This window comes from Cyprinodon variegatus, unplaced genomic scaffold, assembly GCF_000732505.1.
Source record: "Cyprinodon variegatus isolate N-32 unplaced genomic scaffold, C_variegatus-1.0 Scaffold1389, whole genome shotgun sequence".
Classification (NCBI taxonomy): Eukaryota; Metazoa; Chordata; class Actinopteri; order Cyprinodontiformes; family Cyprinodontidae; genus Cyprinodon; species Cyprinodon variegatus.
Window position 1 is genome coordinate 69,225 of NW_015151842.1, and position 18,553 is coordinate 87,777.

General features: G+C 38.0%; 1 protein-coding gene across 1 annotated transcript in view; it reads left to right on the forward strand.

The window, feature by feature from the left end:
- The window catches only part of LOC107103183 (FH1/FH2 domain-containing protein 3-like), a 59,691-nt gene that overhangs the window by 35,504 nt on the left and 5,634 nt on the right, over positions 1-18,553 (forward strand). The window contains exons 4-21 of the mRNA XM_015402741.1: positions 106-200; positions 895-1,006; positions 2,108-2,202; positions 2,983-3,126; positions 3,249-3,475; positions 5,399-5,494; positions 7,226-7,285; positions 8,025-8,099; positions 8,222-8,356; positions 8,697-8,747; positions 10,141-10,334; positions 10,722-11,231; positions 12,434-13,311; positions 15,679-15,837; positions 16,295-16,477; positions 16,702-16,821; positions 17,594-17,755; positions 17,835-18,025. Of these exons, the coding sequence (XP_015258227.1) occupies positions 106-200; positions 895-1,006; positions 2,108-2,202; positions 2,983-3,126; positions 3,249-3,475; positions 5,399-5,494; positions 7,226-7,285; positions 8,025-8,099; positions 8,222-8,356; positions 8,697-8,747; positions 10,141-10,334; positions 10,722-11,231; positions 12,434-13,311; positions 15,679-15,837; positions 16,295-16,477; positions 16,702-16,821; positions 17,594-17,755; positions 17,835-18,025 (3,487 nt within the window). The remainder of the gene's footprint in view (positions 1-105; positions 201-894; positions 1,007-2,107; positions 2,203-2,982; positions 3,127-3,248; positions 3,476-5,398; positions 5,495-7,225; positions 7,286-8,024; positions 8,100-8,221; positions 8,357-8,696; positions 8,748-10,140; positions 10,335-10,721; positions 11,232-12,433; positions 13,312-15,678; positions 15,838-16,294; positions 16,478-16,701; positions 16,822-17,593; positions 17,756-17,834; positions 18,026-18,553) is intronic.

The following is an 18,553-nucleotide window of genomic DNA, read 5'->3' on the forward strand; positions in this document are numbered from 1 at the left end:
ATACATATATATGGTTTCTAATTGACTTACTGACATAGCAAAGCTATATATCAACACTGTTTCTCCTAATGTCATGCTTGTGTTCCTCTCTTTTTCTCTCCCTAGCTTTAGGTCAGATAATGCTGTATGTGGATGGAATGAATGGCCTCATATCACACAATGAGACTGTCCAGTGGCTCTACACCTTGGTTGGATCAAAGGTAAAGGGAAATACTACCGTTAGCCCTGAAAACATCTTCACTCAGCCCAGTGAATGCAAACTCAGTAATCCCGTCCCAGCAGTCTGAACTCCTTAATCTTATCAGAGGACTTCAAAACAGATTGAATCATGAACTTCATTGTCCACGTGGATTCAAGCCTCCTCTGACATTGTGGTACTTCAGCCCCCTTGTGGCCAAATTAAATGACCAAACATGAGAAAGTTTGTTTTCTTCTATTCTTAGAGCTTACAACCTTTTCATGTAAATAATGAGTACAAGGCCTCTGTTTTATATATTATATATTGAAATACTCTGAACACTGTCTATATATAGGACATAGAGCTGGCTGTGGTCAATTATTACAGCTGATGGATTGATTGTCTTATATTTATTTATTTTATGTTTTTTTCTTCTAAAAACTGTAGTTTTTTTACCCCTTGTCCCACACATTGTAAATTTGCTTGTAAATACAGTATTTATTTGCCACTTGGACTGTCTTCCACTTTCCCTTCTGGCCACCTCTAATAAAGACATTAATGAAAAAGATCATACAGATCTGTCAGAGTATTGTAAAAGAAGAGCTACTATCTTTTTAATAGTTAGTAATAGCGAATGCCATGTTTTATGATACTGTACAGCCCTATTTAAAACCAACCTTTTGTAAATTTTTATTCCGATTCTTCACTTTCAATAGTTTCGTCTGGTGGTGAAGACATCCCTCAAGTTGCTGCTGGTGTTTGTCGAGTACACGGAGAGCAATGCTGTCCTTCTCATAAATGCTGTGAACACTGTGGATACCAAAGGAGGTACAGGCCAAATAACATAGAAAAAATACAATAGATTGAACCCTGAACAAAACTGTTTTTACAATGTGGTATGTATATTAGTAAAGTGGTGCTACAGGCTTTGCCTAAATGCTATATTTGTGTTAATCTGCTGACTCTTTTAATCACTTTATAAGTTTAAAACTACAAATTTCCCTCCAAAAATCTTAACAAACTTAATTTAAGTTTATCAATTTGGTAGCTCTCATTCCAAACCAGAAAATATATAGACAAATATATATGCAACATTAAAATAGAAAGTATTTAATATTCAAAAGTATTAAACTCCTGCATAAAAACATGTTAAATTAACAGCTTTTTTTCGTATTCACTTAAAACTGTGAATCTAACGCAGTTATGAAAAGGATCATCTGGGTAACCGCTAAAGCCTATTTAGCTGTTTAAATTATTCTGGCTTCATGTTTTCTGCTCAATCCGAGCCCCTGCATGTCAACACCTCAGATGCTTAGACATCAATTTAAACAATTGGCAAACTGAAACCTGTAGTTGTTTTGAAACTAGAGAGTAGACAGCGCTGACCAATTAATGCTGCCAAACTTACACTCACACACACAGAAGCTTCTTTGAAGAGTAGAAACTGAGGAGGGAAACCCAGAAGAAGTGATCACATCAGCTCCCCTCAGTTACTTTAAGGCTGTTCTTTTAACTGTAGCTCCTCCTTTAGTGAGCTTTAACTACCTGCTCTAAAAGCCCTTCATTGTCCTATGGAGCGTGCTGCAGGGGCTGGTTCTCTGTGCTGGAGGGGTTAAACATCCCTCTGTCTCACCTCAGTGTGAAACCATTGCTGCCCTGGGGTTAAGAAGAAAACTGAAATTAATCTCAAGGATCCTAATGTGAAGATATAGCCACCAAACTTCTTTTTTTACACCTGAAGCTACAAATATTTAGTTTTAACGCTGGATCAGAAGGCATTTGATCGCCTTTTTTTGGTGCTCTAAGATGGACAAATGGATTGGTAAAGATATATTTTCCATTTAACAGGCTTTTGTCATTTTTTTTGTTTTGTTTTGTTTTTGTTTGGGCCTTTCAGTGTATGATCCCTTGTGTGACGTTTTTGTACAGGTAAAAAACTATGGTCAAATGTCATGGAGATCTTGGAGGAGAAGGATGGTGTGGATACCGAACTACTGGTTTTTGCCATGACGCTCATTAACAAGGTCAGTAAATACACTGTAATAACGACTTTACACATTGTCCTAAAACCAGATTTTCCTAATATGTCTTTTACCTTTTACACATTGTAATAGATTATAAAAAAATGCTATCTATGGTTAGGAGTTCTTAAGACAAACATAGACTGTTTTATTTATAGAAGTGTTTCCTACAAAGCAGCATTAATTAATTAATTTGATCAATCTTATTCAGTCACTTTCTCTGTCAGATTAAATCATATACAGAGTCAGTCTACTATTTTTTTAATGGAGAAAAAAACGTTAAAATTAAAGCAGTCAGTAGTTGAATCTGAATATTTATAATGTTTAATGGTAAACGGTACATACTCTTTAGAATAGCTTAAGCTAGTATTGACTGCATAATAGGGAGATAAATATAAATCTCCTTGTAATAAAAACATATTTTTTTATAAAACATCTTAATATTTTTTGCAATGCAATGATTTTTTTTCAGTTCCAATCAGTCTATCGAACATCTGTTGAACCTTAAACTTTCACTATTCTTAAGCGGCTTTAGATTTAAAGCAGAAAAGCAACATTATTCCATCTATTCTTTAGAATATAATCATATATTTATAACCCAGTAAAATCTACAAGACATGAAAAGGAAGGGGTTGAAGGTCTGAATAAACATTCAACACTCTAACATAGAATGAAATCAAAAGCCTTAATATTCTGACCAATAATTATTTCATTAATGTCTCTTCGTTATATAAACCATTGCTTTTTCAACTTTTATTATTGAAATGTTTTTGCTTTTATCAGACTCTGGCAGCCCTTCCAGATCAGGATTCCTACTATGACATGGTGGACTGTCTTGAGGAACAAGGCATCGAAACCACGGCCCGGAGACACCTAAGCAGAAAGGGCACTGACCTGGATCTCGTTGAACAGTTCAATATCTATGAGGTCAGAAATGACTCACTCCAGACTAAAAATACACCTTAACGTAAAGTTATTTATTTCTGACCAAATTCTTCTGGTTATATGACTGTTTCAACAGCAGGTTAAACTATTTTTGTTTGTTTCAGGTGACTCTTCGCCACGAAGATGGAGATGACGAGGCCCAGTTGCCTCCGTGTGCCAGAAAGGACCGACGCAGGGCTAGTGTCGGTGGTACCAATGAAAGACGAGGCCTGGAGAGAAGAAGGAGCAGGAGGCATTCGCTTCAGAATAACAAAGAGCATACACCCAGCCCAGCATCTCCAAGCAGCTTCCTGCCCTTCGGGGGACAGCGGGTTGAAGACATCAGTGAAAGGTGAGGCAAGGGAAACAATAGAAGGGAAAAGATGAGGATTTTTATTTTTTTAAGGATATTTTGTGGGTCCCATCTTGACTAGATCCATCTACACTATCCAGAGCCGAAACTGAGAATATATCATGATTTGAAGGATGGAATAGGAGACAGCTGCTGTTAAGGAACATTATATTAATTTTCTTCATGTCAGAGCTTCTCTCTTGCAAAGGATGGCAACAGGAACCAACTCTAAACTCCTGATATTAGCTATGTGTGCTCTGCTTTATGTCAGGTTTACTTCAGAGAGAGCGCTGACCTTAAACAGGACGATTTCTTAAAGCTCTCAGAGTTCAAAACTGATCTTTTGGCGAAAAATTACATGAACTTTTATTCAACCTTTTTTATTGGACTCTACAGCAAACAGACACTGCTTTGATTTTGACTATGTCTCATTAAGGTACAATGTTAAAGCAATCCAAAGCAGAATACCTACTCGTGTTCTGGGTTGAACTCTGGTATTCAGGTTTGCTAAATTCAATCCAGCAGGTCATTTGATACCAGCCTATCCTCTTCCATCCTACCACAGGAAATTCAAGCTGCCTTTGAGGATCACAATTTTCCATATTGTTAATGAAATCCAGACAACCTGGAGCGATTCAAAAAGCACATTTGCAGGAGAGTCGTGTGTGTGATGATTATTATTAGTTAAACCAGATATGTCCTAGAGGTCTAACTCTGGTTATTAAATTAAGCCCATTTGATTTTGCCAAAAATTGTGATTTTATTCTTGTTAGTGTTGTTTTTTATGATACAGTGGATCTGAAAAGGACACTGAGACGTATTTAAGGACATATTTATATGATGTAAACAAATTGACAACTCCAATACACAAACCACACGGTTTATCCTGTACACTTTCTTTTTTGGAAAAGAGTATGTCAGATATTTGAGTATTCACTTTGGTTTCTCACTGTTTGGCAGTACATCAAACTATAGTAAACACTTCCTGTTTTAGGTTAGTGAGGCTTATCAACATATGTTTCTTTAAAACAAATTAAACTCAGAATTGTTCATGTACTTCTTTAGATTTACCATGTACATTGCATTATATGAGGTTTTGGCTGTCCTGTCACCAGTTTCTCACAATAGTTCACTGAGATTTATTCATGTTCCTGCTGACAGAATGGATGTAACTCAACCTGATTCATACTGGTGGTCGTCACAGGGACACAGACTCCTCTCCTAACTTTTTATACATTGATATAGATGTTTTAACATATTTTTGTAGCACTTCCTGGCAGAAAATTGTACCTAAGGATAAACCAGGCTGGTAAAGGTCCATAATTCTCTTTTTGGGTTCTTGGCGGATTTTTCTGGTGTTTAAGGTGAATTCTCCAATAAAATTTGAAAAACTCCCTTTCTTATTCGTTTGGTAGTTTTGACTTGCAAAAAAATGTTGGTTACAACCGTGTTGAAACAAGATAGGCTTAATATTTTTGGATCAAATTATTATACCTTCTTTTACAGTTTTTCTGTCAAAGTGGAGAAGAAAAAAAAATTTTTTTTATTATGCATCACAAAAAACCTGACATGTTAATTTTTAAGTGTCCATACTGTAAAGGGATACTGTATGTTACTGAATTTGTATTGACATGTAGCCTTAGGTGGTTTATGTAAACATCCATTGCTTTTTATTTATGTCATCACAGTAATCTTGTTAACATCTGCTAACATCTGTCATTGCTTGTTGCTTTTCTGCACTAATACCTGCAGCGTATTTTCTGACAAGCATGTCTCGTCTGTCTCGTCTCTGTGCGCTGTCTCCCCTGGGCCAACCATCTGCGGTTTTGCATTGTCTCATTCGAAATGTCCAATCCATTCTTCCTGCCTACATACATCCTCCCTTTCATCCGTTCATCCCTCGGCCCCCTCCTCTAATCACAGAGAAGAGGAAGAGGAAGAAGAGGAGGAGGATGAGGAGGATGAGGCAGATGATGAAAGCCAACCAGACTCTGAGCCCCCTATGCAGGGCTCTTACAGGTATTTCAGGGATTCAGTTGCCTCTGTTTTCCCCTCGTAGCATCTACCCTGTCTGAATACCTTACTCCTTCTCTGGACTCCTACTTTCTTCTATTTTGTCCTCCTAGTGTGGCTCCAGATGTAGCAGGCACTCCTAACATGTGTTTGAACTTTAAGTGTATGACCAACCTCCTCCTTAATGGCAGTGACCTGGAAGGGCAGAGAGACTTTCTAAGCATCAAGACCAGGACAGCATCTCCTGTGTCCGTCGCACCTAAAAAGAGGACCTTTAGTCCTTGGTGTGTTCCTCTCTGCCACCGTTTTCTTGTCTGGTGCTGTAGTTAGAACAGGCTTCGCATATGCTCAGTATTAGTCAGCTTTGAACTTTTTTTCTGTCCCTTCATTCCTTGAGATAAAGCAGACTCAGGTGTCCTTTAGGTTTGATGAAGGACTTGGATTACAGTTGGTTCATTACTCATTTGGAGGAATATCACCACGGTAGCTTTTGTTTCTACCACTGAAACTTCAGAAAGCATAAAAGCACGTCTAATTTCAGTTTAGGTTTGATTGAAACTTTCAGTTTAGCACTTTAAATCTTAGATCAGTTACATTGCAGATATTGTATTAGTTCCCAGCCTGTTTGATAGTTGCCAGATAAAAAATGTTGAACTCATTTGGGTTTGCTTACATCAAACTCCAAGCAGATGTGAGCCACAGCGTTAGACTTATTTTCTTTTCTGCGGTCTCTTCCAAGTATGAGGGTTTCTATTGGTCCTTGTAAATTCAAAGGTGATATTTTAATTATCAAAGTAATATTTAGGTCTTTCCTGATCGGTACAGATTTTTATTCCATTTTCTATGGTCTAAATGGACTCTTCCACTGACTTTAAGGATTTCCACTCTTAAGGTTTTATAAACTTACAACTGCATAAAAAATAAGTATTATTAGCAATTATTGCAGAACTAGGAGCTACATAATGCTGCAATCTAAGAAGAGTAGTGGGTCTAGAACAGATATCTACAAGCTTTTAAAGAGAAAGACAAAATATTTCAAAAGTTAACACTTTAAACCCTCTTCAGTATGTTGTATTAGAAATATAAGATACAGTTAGAAAAGGTTAAGTACAGTTTTTTGTACTGTATTTTTAAACATTACCCTGAAATCTTTGAGTCTTCACTTAGCAGTATCATCCACACAGAGGAATGTTGTGAACTGGTGCTGCTTTTACAAATGTGTATTTACTGATCAGAAAAAAGGTTGAATTTCTCAGTTTCTCACCAGACTATTAGCAGTCAGAACCGAACAATGACCGATTCTGGTTAGCAGGAAATCATTTTGTGCATCTCTGAGGTTTTTTTTTTTTGACAAATAAATATTGTTTATTTTTAAAGGTTGTATGAAAATTAATCCAGCAGAAAAAACAAGTATTTTTTTATATATTTATTCATAATGATGCAGCTAAAATCACTCTATATTAAAACATGTTGAAAAAATACAGTTAAATTGAGATTCATATTTTGCATTTAATTTGCACGTCTCACATAATGTACTGTGTTGTTTATGCTTTCTAAGAAGCACACTGACTTAATCCACAAATAAAGATGTGCTCGCCTAAGTTTTGCTCTTTTGGTCATTAAGCACTCTAGAATCTGCATGTTTTCTAATAAGCTAAACTGTACGATTAACAGTTCATCTATTTCTCTTTCCCTCTCTCTGACTTACTGTTCTTTGTCCGTTGCTTTCATATTCAGTCTGACAGAGACATCACTTTCTACAGCTTACTCAGCTAGAAAGCCCTGCTGGGCTGAGAGGTAAGATCAAAAGGTCATGTTTAACAGCCCTGTACAGAAATGCAGATGTCATTTCTTTCTTGATTTGATAACTAAAACTCTAAAATATGTGGCTCAACAAATATCTGAACATCAGCATCTCAATAAATCAGGATATCCTTTAAATCTGTATTCATTTCACATAATAAATGCAAAAGTAATCCTGGTGATTCATCTGGCTACTTAATATTGCTTTTTTTGTTAATGGTGATAATCATGTTTTACAGCTAATGAAAACCTACACTTCAGCTGACATAAAACAGACCAAATGACTTTTAAGGCAGAGATAATCGGCTTTGTGTAAAGTTTGTCCATGAGCTGTATAGTAATGCACTCAGTATTCAATCAGGGCTCCTTTTGCATGACGTGTTCAGGAAGCCCAGTGTTGCTTTCATAACAGACATCACTTTTTCCTCGTTGTAGGATGTGGTTTCTCTTTTCTTCCTGTTGACAATACTCCATAGATTCAGACCAGAATGTTGACCAATTAAAAACTTTACAATGTTGATTAGAGCAGGTGTTTGTACTTCTGGCAGTGTGGACAAATGCCAAGTCCTGATAAAAATCAAATCCGTATTTTCATAAAGCTTTTTCCACAAAGAAAAGCTTTAAAAGCCCTAAACCTTCCTGTGCTGACTTTGGACTTGAAAAATCCCAGTATAAGTGATTTTTTCTTGTTGTTTTCCACATTAAACGCTAATGGCACTACCTTCCCTGGCAGACATCAGACTCCGAGGTCACCCATCCACAGGCTCAGTAATTCAGCCCCATCCACACCTGACTCCAAGCCTGAAAGGTGAACATATTTACAACTTTCATTGTCTTAGATTAAGCATCAACAGACAAAACAAAATCCAACTAATAAGTTTTAAATAATTCCTTGACATATTTTCCTTTTCTTAACATTTTTAAAAGCAGAACTGCTATTGGGAGCTTGCTAACGTCTTCATTCAGGCAGCACCAAGAATCTCTTGCTCTGGAGAGAGAGAAGAGACGTCAGGAAAGAGAGGAGCGTCTGCAGCGGATTGAAAGAGAAGAGAGGAATCGATTGAGGTTAGTTTCACCTTGCAAGCTAGATAAAAACCCATGCCGTCTCTGTGTTACATTGGCTGCTGTGTTTCTGATCACAGCTTAAGTGAGATGGTTATAAATCTTCCCTGAGCTTGAGGCAAGCCAGGTTTTTTACGAGGATCATAACACTGACTGAAACATGACAGGAGGACTCCTCAATGACATATGTTGTCCTTACATGTCATATGATAGCCTTTTGTGCATCTTATGTCCGAGCTTCTACATCAGAGCAGTTTACATCCTTGAGGTTAACTTTCAAAATATAAACATTTTACAAGTGATATTTTTGCCTTTTTTTTAATCTTAGTTTCTTTTGTTTCAGTCATGACCATTTGGAAAAGAGGGAAGAATTAAGACAAGCCAGGGAGGAAAGGTCAGTTCATTTTTTTTTTCTGTGTTTTTAATCTCCTGATCGAAACCCTGTGAAATTAGACATCCTGCTGAAATATGTGGAAGAAGGCCTAATAAAGAAACCCAACATTAGCAGGTAGCAGTCAAATATTCCTTTACGGTACCTTAAAAATATGTGGATATCATTTGTCATCATTTCAGCCTCTTATTAATGGGATTATGGCCCCATTTTTATGTAATTTTCCCTGGAATGAGACAGCATAAATGGCTGATATTTGCTGATATAATCAATGTTATGTAAGGCTCTCATATTTCCAGCAATGTCTTTCTTTCTGGACATTTTTAATTTGCCAGTTTCCCTGAAAACCTCTCATTTAAAATAATTACCTCACCTAAAAAACACTAAATTTAGTCATTACTTTTAGAAATAGCAGTTTTGCTCTGTGCCTGGGTAAATTACAGAAACTTAAACTGTTGGGTTTTTTTTCTGTTTTTTTTATTCACTACAAGAAAAAAACAACTTCACATACATAGGGACAGAAATGTTTCCCTAATTTTTAGGAAATAGCCCACCTCTGCTGAAGAAAATGATTCCCGTAGCATGAACCTGCCACCACAATATTCTACTGTAGGGATGTTATGTTCAGAGTAATGTGTATTGTTGTAAATTTAGTCCTAATGGTTCAATGTTGGCCTGTTTTGATCAAAGTATCCTTAAAATGTTTGCTTTCCTGGAAGCTTTTTTTCATAAAGGCTAGGATCTGTTGAGTGAGTACCGTATATTCCAGACTATAAGCCATTACTTTTTTTTCTCAGGCTTTGAATCTGCGGTTTGTGTGCAGCTTTTCTGTGAATTTTTTCTAAACGCCAAACTAACAGGAGCTAGCATTCTTCTTCTTCATCCCTTCACCAGGGGCGTTATGTAGAGTTCGCCCTACAGCTTTGGTGGGAGACAGTTCAGTAGATATCAGTGTGGCTTATATATTTAAGTTTCCAGTTTTTTCAAAAAATTTAGTGGGCAAGCTTATAGTGAAGGGAAAATACAGTAAAAAATACAATGTTCTGTGAACAGACTTTCAGGCTGCTTTATAATCTTGCCCTCTTTTAAACCTAAACTTTCTCCCTCACCTGTTTTTTGCATTTCTTGGTCTTTATTATGCAGTTTCTTCACTAATGTTATTCACCAAATTTCTTAGGCTTTTGCAGCACTGGTGTATTACAGCATATAAATCATAAATTGGAAATCTGAAAACATTTGGAGGCACTGGATATTATTTTGGGGAATTGCAATTAAGTCATCTGAGGGCAAATATCCACCAATTTGCTGAATCTAATTGCAGAGGGAGGATAATCAGAGCTTGATATAACACTGCAGTTTTGCAGAGACCTCTGAAGTCTTAATTCTGCTTCCATAGGTACAAGGCCGTGGAGAGGTCGACTGCAGAGGAGAGTGAGCGGGAGCGGCCTCGGGTGCCAACAAGAGGACGAACAGAGATCACTCTGTGTTTGAGTCCAACTCCAAGCGTCCGCTCAGTATCACGATGTTCAACAGCCTCACCCTCCATCTCACAGGGAGCCACAGCCATGGCTCCAGAGAAGACAACATTGGGTAAAAAGTCTTTTTTCATGTATTTTGCTATTTCTTAACCCTTAGTACTCAAGAATGTTGGGGAAATACCAAATGTTGCTGCACAACACTGTGTGTTTATAATGTTACAATAGTAATGATAATGACTCAGGAAATACATGTAGTGTAGTGGGTAAAGGTGTGATTGACACTGTATCAACTTGTGGAGAGGTCCAAGTAAAGTCTAAAAACAAGATCATAAAAGAAATTTATTTAACAGTTTACTGTTATAAAATAAAATACTTTTTTTGTTTCATTTTTCTAAAATAAGTGGTGTTTTTTTTTTAGTTTGAATCAAAAAATTTATATTCAAGTCAAATAAAAAACTATGTTATGCAAATATTTGCTCTTCATTATATTTTCTTTCAGGAACAGAATGCATTTCAAGACCAAACCTTTTCCGACAGAGCAGAACCAAAAGTTCAGCGCCTGAATTCTCAACGTCAATACCTCCCCAACAATTAGACAGGACTGAGACAAAGACAGAGGCAGGGAATGTTGCTGATATAAAGAATGGCAACAATGACCTAGCACAGCTGGATGTGAAGGAGCAGGCAGAAAAGGAGAAGGAGGAGAAACCAAAGCAGGAGATGCTTAAAAAGCAGGAGCAGATTGTTGATGAGGTTGGAGCGGATGCAGCAGAGACAACTGATGCAGCAGAGGTTGGAGAGCAGGATGTGAATGTACTAGTGGAGTCAGAGGAGAAAGTGAAGCATGCAGATGGGGAGGTGGAGGAGGGTGTGGTTCTGAGTGAGAAAGAGAGACAGAACGAGGAAGTGAACGAAAAGGACAATTGCTCTGCATCCAGCATCTCTTCCACAAGCAGCACCTTAGAAAGGGAGGAGCGGGAGCAGAAGCCAGCAAAAGAGGCTGAATCAGGTAAAGCTGAACCTTGATTCACTTTGACTTGAATGTTATTGCTTGGGCTCATGAAACAGTATTCATACCCTTTCAACATTTTCATATTTTGTTTTATTGAACTTAATGTTTTGTTAATGTAAACTAGATCTCCATATCAGAAAAACATAAGATAAAAAGATTAAAAACACCTTTTACTTATTTAAATAACTGGCATACAGAGTATGAATGTATTGGACCCATGTTAGTAGCCCATAATGCTTCCTGTCTGACAGTTCTCAGCTATATGAGAATGGCAGGCCTTGATATCTCAATAATAAACCTGAGGATCTGTTTACTTAGGATCAAGGTCCTCCTTTAGGATGAACCTCCAGCCACGTCTAAAGTATTTGCGGCCTCTAATAGTATTTGTTACTATTTAGATGAGTTTTTACACTGTACTTAAAGGTATAGTGGAGGATTTTCACAAATTTTTGAAAAAACCTCTCCACTTAAAATAAAAAGGTCATGCATAACCCGTAACCAACCCCTGAGAGGGAATGTCTATTAAACGCATGCGAGAGCATGCACGAGCCCATTTCTTCTTGCGCACGCTCTGTTTAAAACGCTGTTTGCATTGCTCATACAAGCTTACCTTCTAAAAGAAGATTTGCATTTTTTCACTCTACCCCCATTTGTATTACCATTTTGAAACCGTGCCAAATCGGTCCGAGCGCGGTAACAGAGATAACTGCTGGGTGTAAATTGCAGGCGCAACTTAACCGGACTGCGCCAAACACAACCGAACCGCGCTGACATGGTACTAGTTCATCAGTAGGCCTCAGCGCGGTTCAGTTCTGGCACGGTTCTCAGAAAACAAAGAGCGCGGAGCAGACCGCTACATCTTACAGTCTGCCTCCATAATCAACTAAAAAATTAAGACAAACTTCAAACATTCTTAAAAATACAAGCTTCCCTACTTTGCCACATGATTTCCAGTGATAATTCTGCTTAGCAGTGTGATGAGCCTCAACGTACGTCATTGTTTCTTAGTCTGTAAGCCCTGATTAGACTATCGTTTGTCGAGTCCACTTCTCAAAACCTGACTCTGTCAAGTAAATTCACCAAGGGTTGCTTTTTTCCTCTGACTCTCCAAAAACAACGAAATATCCCAACGATAACAAAACATAACTTTGTTCGGTATGAACATTCTAAAGCAGTAGACATTTGTTTTCTATTAACAGGCCAATGGCATCAGTGTCTAAAGGAGGCAGATGTGACCGACCAGTGCAAGAAGATTCTCAACAACAAGCGCTTTATGCTGGACATGCTCTATGCCCAGAAGGCTGTCTCTGAGGATGGCGGAGAGGTTGTGGAGTCAGAGAAGGAAAGGTGTAAGTGTGAGAGGGAGACAGACGCTAGTGATTCTGTGACCAGTTTGGCAACCCGGATCTCCACACTGGAAGCGAACAGACAGGCCAGAGAAGACAATGTTAAAAGATTGGAGGTGGAACAGCTGGACAACCATGGCAGTGTCAGAACTGTGGCGGAGAGGTTTGGGGATTTAGTTAAAGGTCTATCGTCTACGCTAGAGATAGAGGCTCCTAAAGAGCAACCGCAGATAGATAAATCATCTGGTTCAGCCCCTAAGAAGGAGTCAGATCATATCTGGGATCAGCTGATGGCATCTCCCAGGGAGCTGCGGATCAAAGAAATGGACTTTACGGATCTTAGAGAGGAGGACGATATGGACATTTTAGATATGGAGACCATGATGGCTTCACCACCTCCACCATGCAGTTCCACCCTCCCACCACCTCCACCTTTGTTCGGATGCCCCCCACCCCCACCCTTTCCTGGCAGAATGATGCCTCCACCTCCTCCATTTATGGCTCCCCTGCCGCCACCTTCTCCTCATCTGGGTAGAGGAGAAGCCCCTCGGTTCCAGAAGAAGAAGACTATCCGTCTCTTCTGGAATGAGGTACGGCCTGTGGACTGGCAGCGCAAAAATCACAAGTTCTGTAAGGAGTCCCTGTGGTCCAACCTAGAGCCAGTTAAACTGGACACATCCAAGCTGGAGCAGCTGTTTGAGACCAAATCCAAGGAGCTGTCCGTCACAAAGGTAATCTTATGTCATCATTAATCGGTTTCATTTTCCTGGAAACATACAGTTGGAAATATCAGACTGGTGCTATGTTGTATTCAAATCAGGTAAGCCACATCTTTAGGGAATACAATAAAAATCCTGCAGTGATGATCATTTGATATTTGGGTTGAATATTATTAGCCAGATTTTTACAGACATTAAGATGCCTTTTATAGGTGTCGTATAGGTCAGGATCAGGAAATCAAAAACACCAAGGTATGCTAAAAGAATTTCCACTGGCACAATAGAACAATAATAATCTGGCCCTGATAACTGGAAGCAAGCAGCTTAAATAGAGGAAGGAGTAGGTGGATCAGATGAGCAGTAATAAGAAATTTACGATACAATGCATTGAGTATGCAGTATTGTAGATCAAATGAATAAGAGTGAACAACTGACTGCTGGATTAGTTGGCTGTTGCCATGAAGAAACATGGTTACAGCCACTAAACTTCAAATTCATGCAATCAAAATAAGAAAACATATTCAAAATTCTAACTTCACATACAAATTGTTTAATTTGATAACAACAGAGATACTGATACTGTGACATATATCTCCCATAAGGTTATTTTTTTTCCTTGACTAAATTAGTTTGAGAGACTCCTGATCAGGACTAAGGTTGATGATAACATAAAAAATCGTGAGTTTCCTGCGTAAATTGGGAAAGTTGGCAAGTAGCTATGTATTTAAAGGCACACAGTGTAACTTTTGGCTACTGGGGCGCTACACCTGTAACTGCCTGCATTTTGCTTCTACTAAACATTGAAAATAATAACAAAGATATATAACTGTACACAAGATGCAAAGTGTGGACTTACCAGTCTAATAATAAAGTTGAGAAAAGACAAGCAGTTTTACATCCGGCTTCTTCTTTCAGCCTGCGCTAACGAATAAACTGCTTTCCAAGATAGACTTTTGTTTTCCTCAGGCACAATCCCTTTCATGTTTTCTCTGTTTAGCATCCTCAGAAAGTTTAAACTTTTTTTCTTGCCTTAGCCATGACCAGTAGTAGAGCAGGTGGGAAAAATAGTAGAGCAAAAGCCTTAGCTGGAAGGCTATATTAGAGCCTATGGTTAAAGCCATGGTCACATGACCTTGCCGATGACGGTCCGTCTTCTCCCAACTTGCATAGTTAGTATTTAACGGGGGGAACCCCGCTCATAACATTGATAGTGTCAAGTGCTGCATATTGGCCTGATGAATCATTTAAAATAACTAATATGCTTCACAAAGTCCACAGTTTGCCTTTAAGTTAGGAATAAAGTAAAATAAAATAAATATATGAGGATGAAATGTGAAGAGATGAGAAATCATTCATTTTTAAGGACCTTCACATTCTTTAATTCACATTCTTTAATCTGCCATTCAAAATATATTTCTATTAATAATGCTGGGACACACCACAAAGTAATGGGACCAGTGGCTAGTGGCTCATTATGCCGCCCTTAATGTTCAATAGTTCAGAAAAAATAGGAATATTTATTGATATGGTTCCATTCAGATTTATTCTGTTTTTTTTTTTTCATCTTACATCCAGTCTTACATATTTTATTTTCAATGTTGATAACAGAAAACCACTAATGTGAATTCTGTTGTGTTGAAGTTAATGTTTGGGTGTTGAAATTATATCAGTTTCGGGAGAACTTTGATCACAAAGCGACAAAATAATAATACAAGGTATGTGGAGATTTTTGTGTAATTGAAGAGTAATTCCACATAATTTATATATATATTTTTTTTTCAGTTTTATNTTTTATCTACAGGATGCAAATAGGCAAACATTATAAAAAATTGCTTCCTTCCAGCACAACATTTATTTCAGGTTGATAGGAAGCATAAATCCAAGAATTTAAATCAAAAGGTGCTTTGCCGACCAATTAAGTATGTTTATTCTTATAGAACCAGGTTCTGTCGGCTTTCTTACTTTTCATTCATCTAACGCATCTGTTTTGTTTTGAAAAATTTAGGATTAATGACATAAAAAGTTGAAAAGAATGCTTTAACATAAACTGCTATATATTTGTTTGAAGAGAGAAATAAATATTACAATAATTATCAAGATTCATTTAATTTTGAATTTCCTATATAATTAAGAAAATGACAAAAATAATTTCAGTCAGAAAAGGAAGAAAACAGTCAATCAAACCTTTTATGGTGAGTAATTAAGGCACCTGCCTTTAAATCGTAATTTTTTACACCATCGTTAGTAGAAAAAGGTTGATAAGACTTTGATAGATCATTGAAACTAGAATGATGGAAATGGACCATTTGTAATGAGCAATAGGGGGATTTTACCAGGTGCCTTTTCACACAGTTTTCTTCTTCCTTTGGCCTCTCCTAGAAACCATCAGCTGAAGGCAAACGACAAGAAATCATCGTCCTCGACTCAAAGCGCAGCAACGCCATAAATATTGGATTAACTGTCTTACCTCCTCCTCGCACAATCAAGACAGCTATTCTCAACTTTGATGAGTACGCACTGAACAAGGAAGGCATTGAGGTGAGCTTAAGATAATTATATCTGGACTAGTATGAGGTTTGAGCATAGCGTATATGGGTCTAATCTGAACAAAGTTGTAATGTCTTAAGTACTATGTGATAATCTGTTGCATTAGTTGTGTAGATATAATCTTTTTTTTTCTACATTTATAAAGATAAAGGGTTATTTTGAGTTCATCTCAAAAACCATCTGGTATCTGCAGAGCTTCATGGTTGTAGGTTACAGTAAAGCCTCTTTGATTTGATACTTCATAGGCTGAGTTTAGGGATGGAAAGATTCCTCCACCTTTTTTTCTCTCTCTAGAGGTATTTTCAATGATACAACAAAAGCAGAGAAAAAGTTCAGATGTTAAAAAATTCACGAAAACAGGAATCAACTTAAAGAATTCTGAATATAATTATATGTCTAAAAATCAGACACACAGGGACACATTTTATGTATATCTTCTCCATTCTAGAAAATCCTCACAATGATCCCAACGGAGGAGGAGAAGCAGAGGATCCAGGAGGCTCAGCTGATGAACCCTGACGTCCCGTTGGGCAGCGCTGAGCAGTTCCTGCTCACCCTCTCCTCCATCACAGAGCTGTCAGCGCGACTGCAGCTGTGGGCCTTCAAGATGGACTACGAGCTTATTGAGAAGGTCAGGTACATTCCTGCTCCCACTAATCAGGGGCAGATGAAAGAGGCACTCATGTTGTTACATAAGAAGAGGTTTAGGGATTTTTTTTGCATCTTTTTTCAAGCTTTTTGTCTGACAATATATGTATTTGTCATTTTAAAAAGCCTTTCTCCTTCATTCCAAGATAGGGAGCAGAAATGAAAGGATCATATGCTTATGATCATCTTTTGTTTTTGCCCTTTCAGGAAGTGGCAGAGCCACTGCAGGACCTGAAAGAAGGAATGGATCAACTTGAAAAAAACAAAACCCTCAGATACATCCTGACCACCCTGCTGGCCATTGGTAACTTCCTCAATGGATCAAATGTAAGAAAAACAATCTGAGATATGCCTCTGATATTCTTAGTTTTGTTTTGTTTTCCCTTTGTATGTTATCCTTATCTTCTGTTAGCATTTTCTTCCCCTATATTTCCAGTCAAACCCAATATTTTGGCAGGAATAACACCAGTCTGTGTGAATGGGCCTACTGCCCAACTGCAGCTTCTTTTGAGTGTGGCTCTATAAGCTGAGGAGAAAATAAGGGGAGGGCAAGTTTTTTTTTTTTTTATGTTCATCTTTATCTTGGTTGCCTGTGTGTGAACTCCATAAGTCGTTTCTGCTCCTGCTTTGTCCCAAAGTTGGCTTTTTCTTTGTTCCTGTGGCCCTTTCTCCACCTCAGTGTGAGTGCATCTACATGTGTGAGCCTCTGGGATAAACAAAGGCAAACATCCACAAGGGGAAACATAAGTCATCAACATCAAAATGAGCAGTTTCCCGTAAATAATGGCTGCATTTATATTTTTGCAGTAAACCATTTATAGCTGGCAAAAGAACAAGGGAGATCCTGCTAGGATTATGTCTTTCTTGATGCGTTCTGGAACCTTTTCTGCTTTGTTGTGAGGGGAGAACAGTCGCTTAAACAGATTGGAGTTTTTGATTCAGTCTGATAATCTATGATTTGCCGTTCAACCTCTTATTTCTTACTTTGCCAGAAAGGAATTAACTTCAATCAGCTCGAGGTGATCCAGCTTTGTGATTTCAACGAACTGTTTCCTTCTACATTCTCAGTATGTTTTGTGTGTTTTTAACGTGTCTGCAGGCCAAAGGCTTTGAGCTGAGCTACTTGGAGAAAGTCCCGGAGGTGAAGGACACGATTCATAAGCAGTCCCTGTTGCACCACGCCTGCTCCATAGTGGTGGAGAAGTTTCCAGACAGCACCGACCTCTACTCTGAGATAGGAGCCATCACCCGCTTGACCAAGGTTAAAAACACATAATGTCCTCTCAGATGTTCCATGTCCTCTGAAAAGACTCCTTACTGGTTTTTAATATCATTCTCAGGTGGATTTCGACCAGCTTCAAGATAATTTGGCCCAGATGGAGCGCAGGTGCAAAGCATCATGGGACCACCTAAAAGTTATTGCAAAACATGAGATGAAGCCAGCGTTGAAGCAAAAAATGTCTGATTTCCTCAAAGACTGCGCAGAGAGAATTATAATTCTGAAAATAGTGCATCGCAGAATAATCAACAGGTATGCTGGAATGAAGTCTTTTTATTTTCTTTCATTTCTTCTGAAAACAAAAGAAAAGTAGTAAAATTATTATACATGTTTTTCAAAGTTTGTATTTAAGGTGATAATGTTAAAGGGCCTTTTACTTTCAATAAAAGGCAGTAAAAAAAACTTTTTAATCAGAGTACCTGAGTTAAAACACATGCCACACTTTGGTTTTAAGGACCATGGGCAATTTTGATTTTAACAGTTATCCTGTTTACATGCCTGTGCAAATTCTCAGTCATCTGGGTCCTGGCAACCAAAAAACCAAGCTTCAGTTAAAGGCAACCAGACTTTAGCTGAGCTTTTTTTAAAATGTTTTGAAATCTATCCAGGAGCTTTTGTTAATTCTGGTTGTTTGCACTAGAGAAACATGTTGAAGTCCTGCTGTTTCTAAGCATGTGGAATCTCCCAGGTGACTCTAACGACCCTGGAGAATGATGGATGGCTCACTGATTTGCATCTAAGTTGGTACGTGCCTAGGAGAACGGGCCTTCATGAGCTTAA